The following is a 12,071-nucleotide window of genomic DNA, read 5'->3' as shown; positions in this document are numbered from 1 at the left end:
GTCAACCTAGAAGCCCAGAAGACAAATAGGACAGCTTGTCTGTTCTCAATTCACAGCACTGCCCACTACAGCCCTTCCCGGACACAAATGTTTACATGATGGGAAAATGTAATTAATGATCTTGGTAAGTCTTTCTAGTGCTCCAAGGCTAAGTGAGTCACTTATTTATCAGATAGAAAAAACAGTTGGGTTCACTGAAACAATGGGTGATTTATCCAGGTGTGTTTGAATATAACCTTCCCACAGCCATCTTTTTGTAAGAAATACTTCAAAGTTAGTAGATAGCAAACTAGTTATTCAAAAAGTTAATCAGTGAAATGTCCCCCATCATAACATCAAGATTAGAGTGTTTGTTCTCTACATATAATCGCTTAGGTACCCCTTTTTTGGCAGTACTAACTCTACTACAAGAAAGATTAGTGGATTTTTTTTTTTTCCTGGTGCTATGGCTCCATTTGCCTTAAACTCAACTCACTCACCTAAATCTTTTCCCAAGGATACAGGAAAAAGAATAAATTGGGAGAATTTTATTAGAGGCCCTTCATTACCTAAGGTGTAACGATTAAAAGTCAAACTTACTTTTATTGTGCTTTGAATGCTGCTTTTGAAACAATCAAGGGTTTCACATGTAACCCAAGTGGTTTTGACTTGAGTAGTGATTCTTTCCCACTTTCCATTCTCCTGCCACTTTCAAATCTCATCTAGCAACCATGGGAAATGGTCTCATGCCCTAGTGGGAGGGAGTTAGGACAAGCTAGGATTGCAAAAGAAAACCCTTAGGAGTTTTCAGAACATAAAAAGTCCTTGCATTCTGATACAGGTTAAAACAAAGAGAAAGATTCATTTCCAATGATCCTCTTTTATCCTCCACATAAAAGTACTAACCTTCAATGCCTCCATCTTAACCACAGTATTGATAAGGGTAAGAAATAAACAAATTCTTTTTAGAGTATTTCATTGAGTCTACTGCTTTAATATCATTTATGGTATACAATGGCTTCCAGTACCGTGCTTTTTTCCTCAGGGCCATTGCTAGCCCATTTGGTGCCTCTGTGTGAATTAGAAAAAGGCACCCATTCCTCAAAACACTTTACTTCCATATGTCAGAAAACTGTGATAACATACTGAGTTTCTTTGAACAAGACACTTTATCACATCTGCAGGAAAAATCACCATAACAAATGTCAAACCTATATTGCTTATGATGTGAATTACATCCCCCGAGACGTGGTGCCCTTGTGCAGAGCTCAACAGCACGGCTATGCGTGACAGCCCTTTCTCTCACCCCCTTCACTGTCAGCCCTCTCCATTCGCAAGCCCAGCCCAAAGGCTCTAGAGTCCTGCAGAGACTCTATAAAACTGCTTTCTCGAAGATCATCCATGATATTCTTCCAGCCAAACTCAAATCTAAAGCCCACTGGGGTCCCTGGAAAATATAAGACGGAATCCAGGTGATAAGGTCTAACCTCTTATTTTGTGCTTAGTCTAGTTTCCTTGCCTGCAGGGGGTTGTATGCAGAGGCCTTGCACCTAACACATCGGATTAGAGTTCCCAGCGCAGAACCAGCGCTGTGCTAACACCCCAGCTTGGTGAGCTGCGTGGAGAAGCACTGCACACAACACCTCAATTCAAGATGGCGGCAGCGGGCCATGACCCGAGAAGCTGCACCAGGCACTGCGATCTGGAGCCTGAGCCACAGCTGCTCCCGGGGGTGAGAACCCCGCCCCCTCCCCTCCCCGCTGACGAGATCCCCATAAAGCAGCCCCGCCCACAGCCTGCGCTCTAGAGCCCAAGCGTCCACCTCTCCATCCTCTGATGAAAGAAGAAAGCTTTCCTTCGCTTCTGAACCGAACTTGGTCTCCTTCTACGGGCTCAAGCAACACTGGGCGGGAGGACCCTTGCTGGGGCCTGACTAGACGGGGGGGCCGGTAACACTGCCTTCTTGGAACTCTCTCCTCCCACCTCATAATCCTGACTCTCCCTTTCCTACCAGCAATTCTTGTCCTGCTTCTCTTTTCTGTGGACTCTGTTCTTAGGCTGTAGCTCTGAGGAATCTGGTCAATACTTCCTGAGATAAAATGGCCTTTGGAGCCAAGGCATTTAACAGGTGGAAGCTAAAAGTGCTGCCTGTTCCACATGACTTAGCCTGTACCACCTCACTGTTTCCCACAGCAAATACTGGTTTTCCTGTAAAACTTGGGGCACAGGCCAGTAGATTTAGTGACAAGACAGTAATCTATGACTTGGGCCATCTGATGTTCCACGTCACCTGCAGCGGCCCATGGCTTGTTCAGGAAGTAGGTCTGTCTGGAAGTTCAGACTCTCCAATAACTAAGCAGACTTCTGAGCACCACTGCCCAGGACCACAGCCCTCTGCCTCTGGCCCCCAACCGTCTGCAGCGCTTTGAAGAAAATGGTTCTTCACCAGGCTTCCAATTCAATGGCCACCCAGTAAGATGTAGAACAAAGACACTCTTCCCAGGCCTGTGAGCTGTGTGAGTAGCCAAAGTGTCTCTCCACAGGCTGCTGATAGTCCCAGGTTTAAGAATGAGGTCCTCATGACCTGCTGAGCTGAGAGAAGATCGTGTTCCTGGATGACATTCTGATGTGGTCCATAACCTGCCTTTGGCTCCTGGGTGAACCCTCTCTGTAGGTATAATGTGAAAATGTGTTTAGTGCCTGTCTTCAAAGAAAACCTCCTCTCTGCTGACAAGGGTTAGTAATATGCTAGGATGGTACACTTACCTCTCTCTGTCTCTCTTTCATTCCTTTAAATATCCAAGACACTCAGTGCCTCCTGAGGTTTACTAGTTAATAATGGGGCTTTTTTTTTTTTTATGACAATCCCATCAAGTACCACCTGAAGAGAGGAGCCATTTCAAAATCTGTGGTGGCCAAAGAATTCTTCTAGCACCTGCGTGCACCTGAATGCAGTTCCCCTTGCCTTCTTTCCCACATTATCCTTACTGTTTCTAAGTAAAATGTCTCCCACCAATAGGGGTAAAAAATTTGTTTTATTTTGTTTTTCTGCAAGTGCACTTTTTTCCAATAATCTTATGTGCTGGAAGTTAAGTAAACATTGACCTAAAAATGTTACGGCACCTTCAAGAACCAAGAAGTTTTTTTCCCCCTTCTCATCCAATGTGATGGGGCCAAGTCTGACATTTCCATAACGTTTAAAATATAAGGCTAAAAAAATAACCTTGGTGGTCACTGGTCTGACATGAGTCTGGTTAAACTTTAAGGAAACTGCTTCCAAGATAGGATTTAGATGCTTCAGAATTTGTTGGAATGTGGTCAACAGAAAAATAAAATTTCAAATCCTGGCTTACTTGCCTGAAGGACCTCCATGAGGTAGACCCTATACAGGAAACAATTCCATCGTCCAAAGTGAATATTCACTCATTTTTCTTTTCCAGCCAGGAGTTTGGAAGAAGCGAGCAGGCAATGCAGTCATTTGGTAACATCCTTCCCACTGCCAAGATGGATTAATGCTGGGAGATCTTACAACTGGTGAGTAATCGGTAGTGCTTGCAGACCCTCCAAGATCCCCAAGGTGTGATTATTTTCATACATGGATTTCTGTCATCATCCTCCAAAGGGTGCTTTGTCAGTTTCTTTAATTTTCCCTCACTGGACTCTCAAGCCCATGTTACAAGTATGGCATGGTCTCCAAGTCACTGCCAATCTTCTTCTCAAACCAAGTTGGTGAGCACTTTAGAGACACTGCTAAAATGTCAGGGCTATATTAACAAAATTATACCAGCTTCCTCTTAAATGATTCTGGAAACGTATGAATACTTATTTATTAAAATAAAATTTAGAACCTAATCATCCTCTGGTTCCACTGATTTGGTTTATTATACCCCTACCTAATACTCAGGTTGATTTTAAGGTGTCATGGACGTACTAAAATCTCAGACTATGAAAAACCTAATTGAAACAACAACCCCAAATATGTGAGTTTTTAAAATAAATGCTCTTTGCATCTTTTAGCATTGACTATCATTCATTCCCTAAACTTCTCTCACCACCACTACCCCAACTCTTCAACTTGTATTTAACTCCTTTCTGGGACTACAAGGGCCTCTGAAATGGGAAATATGACATCAAAAGAACTCACACCTGGGAAATCAAACAGCCAGAAGTTCAAGCTCTGTCTCTGCCACCAACTAGCTGGGAATCCTGATGATTCACCTAAACTCTCTGAGCTTTGGTTTCCTCATCTGTAATTTGGACATACAGTTTACCTCAAAAGATTGGTGTTTCTTTGACCTGAGTCGAATGCCCTTCCCCTGGGCTTAGACACCTGCAAACCTTTGCCTCCTAGTCACTCAGGAAGTAGGTACTTCTGTCCTCTTCCCAGATCCCTTTAGCTCTGTGTCCCAAGTCTTAAGGTCATCCCCAACAGTAAGGCTAATTTTGGAAAACTGGGCCAAATGTATCTCCAGAACCTCATTATTTCTGACCACCAACCCCACCCCCAGAAACGCTGTGTTGCCTAAGCTGAGCGCTGCCCCTGATTCACAGGAGCCCAAGCCATAAACCAGTGGGGCCTACCTTATCTGGTGTCAGAATTACGCAAGAGCTCTGAAAACCACAGATGTCTGCCCCACTCCCAGCCCCTGGAAGCCTCTATTTTTAAGTTTCCTGGGTAATTCTGATGATAACCCCAGTTTGAGAAGCTCTGATTTTAGCAGCCACCAAACATCCCTATCTGTTCCTCCCATGCCTTGGAACTGGATTATCTTTCCCGAGCTACATAAACCCACTGCTGTATCTCCCAAACCCAGTTAGTTGTTGACTCTGGTTACTAGGAGCTCCGAACAGGTCACAGGGACTCAAGCTGCTGATTATGGCTTAGGAACCCTCCTCCACATCCCCAGCCCCTTGGGCCCAAAAGGCAGAAAAGGCATCATAGAAATATAATCAAGAGAGCACCAGGGTTGTAGAATCAGTAGCGGCTAGTGTGGAACAACGGATCTAAGTCAAAAGATTTAAAGGCCTGAGACGCCAACAGTGATCAAAAGCAGATAAACACCCTTCACCCTGCCAAGGCAATCTAACATGATGCAGCACTGAGTAAACTGGTGAAGTTCATAAAGCAACCCTAGTGAGACCTTTGTTTTGTGTGTGTGTGTGTATGTGTGTGTGTGTGTGTGAGAGAGAGAGGGAGGGAGGAAGGGAGGGAGGGAAGGGAGAAAAAGAAAGAACGAGAAAAAGAACGGAGAGAGAAAAAAAGCAAAAGAGAAAGAAAGAGAGAAAGAAATAAAGAAAATAGATGGTGACAAGTTGTAATATGATTAAAACAAATCAGCAGGGCAATTTGTGTTTGTGGGTATTTTCAAGGGGTACCAGTGCTTCTCACCTGGACCCCAACTCCAGCTCTCTCTCCACTCATCCCCAGGTTCCAGGTACTTGCCTACACCCTGCTCACTGGTGTGGTTCATAGTGTGATTCACTGTTTAACATTTGCCTGATAAACTAGACAACAAGCATAGGATGGGGGAGCTGGGGCACTGAGCTGCAGGGGCTCCAGTGGGAGCTCCTTCAAGACTGATCACAAGGCAAGTTAGTACAAGAATCTGCTGTAAGAGGAAATGCTGGGAAGGCAAGATGGAGGCGTCCCTCGCTCCATGCGCTCCTGGGCACTCTCCCTAGCGTTTCCTTCTGAGCAGAGCCCAGTAGCTTCCCACTTAAAATGCTTCGAGTCCTTTGCTTGACCGGCCTGAAAAGTGTGTCACCTCACCAGAATTCTTTTCAGAAGATTTTACAAAGCCATTCATAAGAACAACATATTTCACTGCCAGGTGTCTTTCCTGACATCTCAGACCCCCTACAGTCCTTTGATCACTTTTTCTCCTGGAGGACACAGACAGCTTTTAGCAAGACCAGTGTGAGGAGCTTCTCCAAGGAAAACGATGGGATCCAAGGTTCATTATCCCTCAGAGGGCTTCTCCAGGGATCAGCAACCCTGTTCCACAATGCTGCTAGGTGCCCATTCTGTTTTTGCTGCTGTGGCTCCTTGCAAGGGCCGGTGGGGAACATAGGCCTGCACCCTGGCTCGGGATCCCAGAGCCCTGCCATCCTCCAGCAATCGGCTAACAAAGCATGCCAACAACGGTTTGAAACCGTTAAAACAATTTTAATAAAAATAAAATCATGAATAATGTAACTATAATACAGATCTCATTAAAACAGGCGGCTATAAAACCCTGTACTTTAAAAATAAGAACGGCCTCTCTCTCTCCAAGTGCATTCCAATTACGGTCCAAGATCTAATTTACCCTTTGGGGCCCTGATACTACAGCAGATCTCGGTGAAACCATTGTCTCACCACCGTGGTGATAGTCAAGAACGGTCGCAGTACTGAGCAAACCTGCCTGGCGGGAGCGAATAGGGGGCCGGCCAGCGGCGAGAGCGGGCGGCCTGCGGGCTGCTGCGCATGCGCTCCTGAGCAGGCCGCCGCCGGCAGCTTTGCGGAGGCCGAGCCGCGTGGCGGCCCAGACTGCGGCTCCGCGGCGGCGTCTGACATCGCCATCTGTGTGGGGCACCCTTTTGTCTCACCCCGACCCGAGTTCTTTTCAGGGATTAGTCCTGACTTCGTGATTAATCGGCACTTTCGGGTTTTCCTAGGGTGACGTCATCGCTGCCCAGAGATAAAACAGGCTCCTCTCTGAAGGCTCCTGCGCAGAGCAGGGTCCTGTACCCTGGACACTGCCCCGGGGACCTCGCCCTGCCCAGAGGGCCACAGCCAGCTCCGCTCCGCGGCCCGGCAGGAGCGCTTGGTGCCCGTCACAGAGCCTCTGCTCTTTATTGCTTCGGCCCACTGGTTAAATGCAGAAGTTCAAAGTTTTCTGTCTTTTTTCATAATTATAAAAGTAGGACATGCTCATTTCAATAGGTGGAAAATTATAAAGAGAAAAGTAATCAACTAAAGCCTCACCCTGCGGGCTCAATCTCTATTCATTTTGATGCATTTCTTTCCAGCCTTTTTTCTCTTTCTTTGCAACAGATTTTCTGGTGTTAAACACTATCAGGGACTTCCTGGTAGCCCAGTGGTTAAGACTCCGCCCTCCCAATGCAGGGAGCCCGGGTTTGATCTCTGGTTAGGGAAGTAGATCCCACGTGCATGCCACAACTAAGAATGCACATGCCCCAACTAAGGAGCCCGCCTACCTCAACTAAGACCCAGCACGAGCAAAATAAATAAATATTGAAAAGGAAAAAAAAACATTGCTCAGCTGCAGTTGCGTTACAAATAAATAATTTTATATCCTACTTTTTTAACTTAATGTTTTAGCAGAAACACTGTATGTGCTTGGATTAGCAAGCATTTCTGTAAAGCTCCTAAAGAGTCTCCTAAGTGGACGTAGTATTAGATACGTAAATATTATTTCTATTTATGGGCATCTAGGATGTTTCCAATTTTTACTGGTATAAAGGTAGCAGTTAGACCAACACTGAACCCTTTCCCATGTTTGCCTGGGATTGTTTTTCGGTTGAGCATAAAAACCCAAACTAAGAATTTCACCCTGGGCTTCCCTGGTGGCACAGTGGTTAAGAATTCGCCTGCCAATTCAGGGGACATGGGTTCGAGCCCTGGTCCGGAAAGAACCCACATGCTGCGAGTAACTAAGCCCATGCGCCACAACTACTGAGCCTGTGTTCTATAGCCCACGAGCCACAACTACTGAGCCCACGAGCCACAGCTACTGAGCCCGTGTGCCTAGAGCCCATGCTCCGCAACAAGAGAAGCCACCACAATGAGAAGCCTGTGCACCACAACGAAGAGTAGCCCCTGCTCCACAACTAGAGAAAGCCCACACGCAGCAGCGAAGACCCAACGCAGCCAAAAATAAATAAATAAGTTTATTTATTTAAAAAAAAAAGAGAGAATTTCACCCAGTATATGTTAAAGAGAGACAAAGACTTGAAAACTGCCCTTTTCCATATTGCTGATGATGGGAGAACCAGGGTGGAGGCTGATTGCAGGATGAGCTTTTGTGTTTGTGAAGTGGGAGACCACAGGCTTTGCAATGGAGATGGAGGCTGGTGGCAGAGAAGATGTGCCTTCCACTCAGGTGAGAAAGAGAGGCCAAGAAGAAGGCAGTAATCTGGGGAAAACTCCCTGGGAAGATAAGTGGTTGATTATTTTTAGAATTATAATTAAACATTCTATTTTAATTCTGTTGGTCACAAGCTCCAATGTATTACTTGGGGAAACTCTTCTTGTCCGTTTCTCTTACCAAAAAAAAAAAAAAAAATCAGAGAAATACAGGAAAAAGAACTAGGCCTAAGTGAAGGGAGAGTAACACCACTTGCATTTTCTGCCTTGCTGTGGTCTGCCACTCTGGAAAGTCCCTGCCCCACTTTATGAGAAACTGGTGTAATGTTTTTGTAAAATTCCAGATAGCTAGGATAAGCAGAGCCCATGAGCCATCCAAAACTTCTCTGTGAGCTCCTGCATAAGCCCACTTCTATTTTATCTTCTGTAAGTCACCTTGTCTGAAAGTTGTGATAGAAGAAGGGGATGGTGGGAGAAAGGCTGGCAGTTGGAGAATAAATTCAGCCTCCCAGGGCCTTTTTTTCCGGATCTTATGCACTCTGTCATTTGTTAGTCTAGCTAGTAAAGGGCACACCACTCTACTAGTTGTGTGAATACCAAAACAGTACAGGTCCCTGCCGTGCTTGGAGTTGTGACTGTCTGTAACCCAAGGGAAAGGCAGGAGCAGCCAGCTCTTGGCATCTCCCTCTTTGCTTGGTCTGGGGATGCTTTCCCTTTATAAGAGAGCTCTCTCTCCAGTGGAGCCAGTTTCCTTAATGCTATCTCTGTGAGGAAAGCTAGACTGACCAACTGGTAACATTCTGTCTTGATTTAAATATGCACCACAAAGCAGGCAATTTGCCTAACTGGCATACACTTTGCAAAGCAGCTGTTGATTCTTGACCCATCTGAGAACTAGCCATGAAGCAATGATATAACTTCACAAGGGCAGAGACAGGCCATAGTGGCTTTCTTTTCCCTCTGAACACAGAAGAGGTGCCTGCCCTTCTCCCTGTCCACTTTCCGGAGCAGCTCCCTCTACTGATGGTGGAGCCATCTCCCTCCTTCTAACCCACTCACCTGGCCTCTGTGGTCTCCACCTAGAAGACACGTCACCGTGGTATTTGCTCTGAGGGCAACACTCCAGACCTGCCTGCCAGCAACAAACCCACCAGCTCCCAGATCTCCAAATCTGCTCCATTTTTAGTGCCCAGGGATTCTCAAAGCTCCCATTTCTGGAAATGGTTTCCTTTTTGCTATCTGGCTCTCGTAGGATTGGGGAAAAGCCAACTCCTTCACGGCTAGTTCCCATCATGTCCAGTGAGGTCAGTCCCTCTCAGCCTGGGCTCTCAGCATCTCTTTCTCCAAGTCACAACATCCTCTAAGCACTTGCTGACCCTGCTGTGTTCTGCCTGTTAAAAGGTCACCTGCTTTTTGAATTCTTTCCACTCTCCTCCCAGTTATTTGTGATAGCCTCTTAGAAGCTTAAAAATAACATTCATTTCCCCAGTGGTTTTGTATATTTCCATTTGGCAAACTCTATTTTGTTCCATCTGTTTCTAAGGGAACAGAAACCAAAATGGTTTATGTCCTACTTCCTACACTGGCCTGACTGATGTTGTCAAACTGGAATTGTCCTTCAGCCCAGAGTGGGTACACCCAATCATAAGCTGGACCTTGATGCAGAAACTATATAAACTATAAAGACAATGGACATTGTTTGGCTGTTGGAAAATCTACTTCACTGTACTTCCTTTAATCAAGCAGTGAATTTTTTAATAGATAGATTCAAGCCACTTTGCATGGGTATGATAATATAAAAGTGGGTTATACCAAGATACTGTGATACTGTGAATTCATTATTAAAATAAAACTGAGGGCAATATAAGTCATCAAAATGGAAAGAAGTAGTTACCAGAAGGGGTACACTGGGGGGCTTCTGGGGAAAGGAAATGTGCAGGAAATGTTCTCTTTGAAGATCTGGGTGATAGTTATATGAGTGTGTTCACTTGTGAAAATTCATTGAGCTCTGTAATTTATGATCACATTTTTCTGCATGTATGTTCTACATCAACAAAAAGCTGACTTACAATAAACAAACAGAGGGATTTTGTTGAGGTAGGCAGTGAAGAGAATGAAGACAATTATTCTTTCATTTGACATGTATTGTTTTGGTGCCCACTCAGTGCTCAGTGGTAAACATAGATTTTGTACCTATTACAGAAATGAAAAAGTTAGTGGCCACAGGGCCAGGCTTCAAGGAGTTTACAGTTAAGAGTCAGCTACAATGTAACTTAAAGTGCTCAATATATATACCAGTGATAATTCTTAGTTGTGGCAAATGTACCATAGTAATGTAGGATGTAAACATTAAGGGAAACTAGCTAAGGGGAATATGGGAATCCTCTATACAATCTTCGCAACTTTTCTGTAAATCTAATCCTATTCTATATTTAAATTTTTATTTTAAAAATTTGCAATGTCATGAGAATGACTATAAGGAAGAGATTATCTTTGTACTAAGAGAATCAGAGATGACTTTGTAGAAGAAAAGATGTTTGAACTTTAGAGGAACGGGATCATAATAAAGGGAACCTGGGAAGAAGTTAACTAGACAGGTGAAAAATGATACAAGAAACTGTGGAGTCAATAGCCAAGATATGGAAACAACCTAAGTGCCCATCAACAGATGAATGGATAAGAAGATATATATAGATATATAAAAATATATAAAGATATATATATTATATAAATAATATCAATATAATATATAATATATGTAATGTCTTATATTTTTTATATATATTATTCAGCCACAAGAAGGAAAGACAGCCTGCCTTTTTGGCAACAGGGGTGGATCTTGAATGTATTATGCTAATTAAATTGTCAGAATAAGCCAGATAAAGACAAATACTGTATGATTATTACTTATATGTGAAATCTAAAACAGTCAAACTCATAGGAACAGAATAGAATGGTAGTTACCAGGGGGTTGGTGTGGTAGGAAATAGGGAGATGTTGGTCAAAGAGTTCAAACTTCCAGTTATAAAATGATTAAGTTCCAAGGATCTAATGTACAGTATGGTGATTATAGTTAATAATACTGTATTACATCCTTGAAAGTCCCTAAGAGAGTAAATCCTAAATATTCTCACCACAAAAAGAAATGGTAATTATGTGATGTGATGTAGGTGTCACATCCTACCCAATGCTATGGTGGTAATCATTCTGCGATATAGAAGTGTATCAAATCAACACATTATACACCTTAAACTTACACAACGTTGTATGTCAGTTTATCTCAGTAAAGCTGGAAAAGAAGCTGCGGAATGCGTAACAGGACTAGTACATGGTTCTGTCCGATGGGTGAGTTGGGAGCAGGAAAGAAGTGGTGTAGAATAGGACCGGAAAAGCAGAGGGCCTTAAAAGCAGATCAGGAAGACCCTTAAATTTTAAAACTTAAATAATGCACAAAATATTAGCTCTGAATTGCTATTAAAACTCGTTATTTTACAATGAAAGATAAATATGTTAATTCGAAAACTGATGGAAATTAATACAGGTGTCCCCCACTTTTCAAAACTTGGCTTTACACCACTTCACTTTCACAAAAAGGCCTAAGTTAGTACCTGTTTTTGCTAACCAAGAGAAATCAGAAGAGGATTATTTTGCTTTTATGAAAAAGGTGAAAAGGAAAAATACTGTTTAGTGTTTGATTTGCAGAGATCAGATATACAGAGGCAGCACCCACCCTGAGTGGTGGGAGTGGCACCACCAAGCTCCTTCCCCAGGAGCTACACTCAGCCATTTCAGCATCATGATACCATAGCTTTTGTATTAGCTTTTAGATTCCATATATAAGTGATATCATATAATATTTATCTATATACAAAACAGAAACAGACTCATAGACATAGAAAACAAACTTATGGTTACCAAGCGGGAAAATGGGGGGAGGGATAAATTAGGAGTTTGGGATTAACAGATACAAATTACTATACATTAAACAGATAAGCAACAAAGA

General features: G+C 43.5%; 1 protein-coding gene across 1 annotated transcript in view; it reads left to right on the top strand.

The window, feature by feature from the left end:
- CWC27 (CWC27 spliceosome associated cyclophilin) overlaps positions 1-4,243 on the top strand; it is a 239,368-nt gene extending 235,125 nt beyond the window's left edge. Inside the window, exon 14 of the mRNA XM_082457317.1 lies at positions 3,420-4,243. Within this exon, the coding sequence (XP_082313443.1) occupies positions 3,420-3,492 (73 nt within the window). The 3' untranslated portion in view covers positions 3,493-4,243. The remainder of the gene's footprint in view (positions 1-3,419) is intronic.
- The last annotated feature ends 7,828 nt before the right edge of the window (positions 4,244-12,071 follow it).

The sequence above is a fragment of the Balaenoptera physalus genome (assembly GCF_965194825.1).
Source record: "Balaenoptera physalus genome assembly, chromosome: 3".
NCBI classification, from domain to species: domain Eukaryota; kingdom Metazoa; phylum Chordata; class Mammalia; order Artiodactyla; family Balaenopteridae; genus Balaenoptera; species Balaenoptera physalus.
Note: the sequence above shows the minus strand (reverse complement) of the source record. Positions and strands in the feature narration are given on the sequence as shown.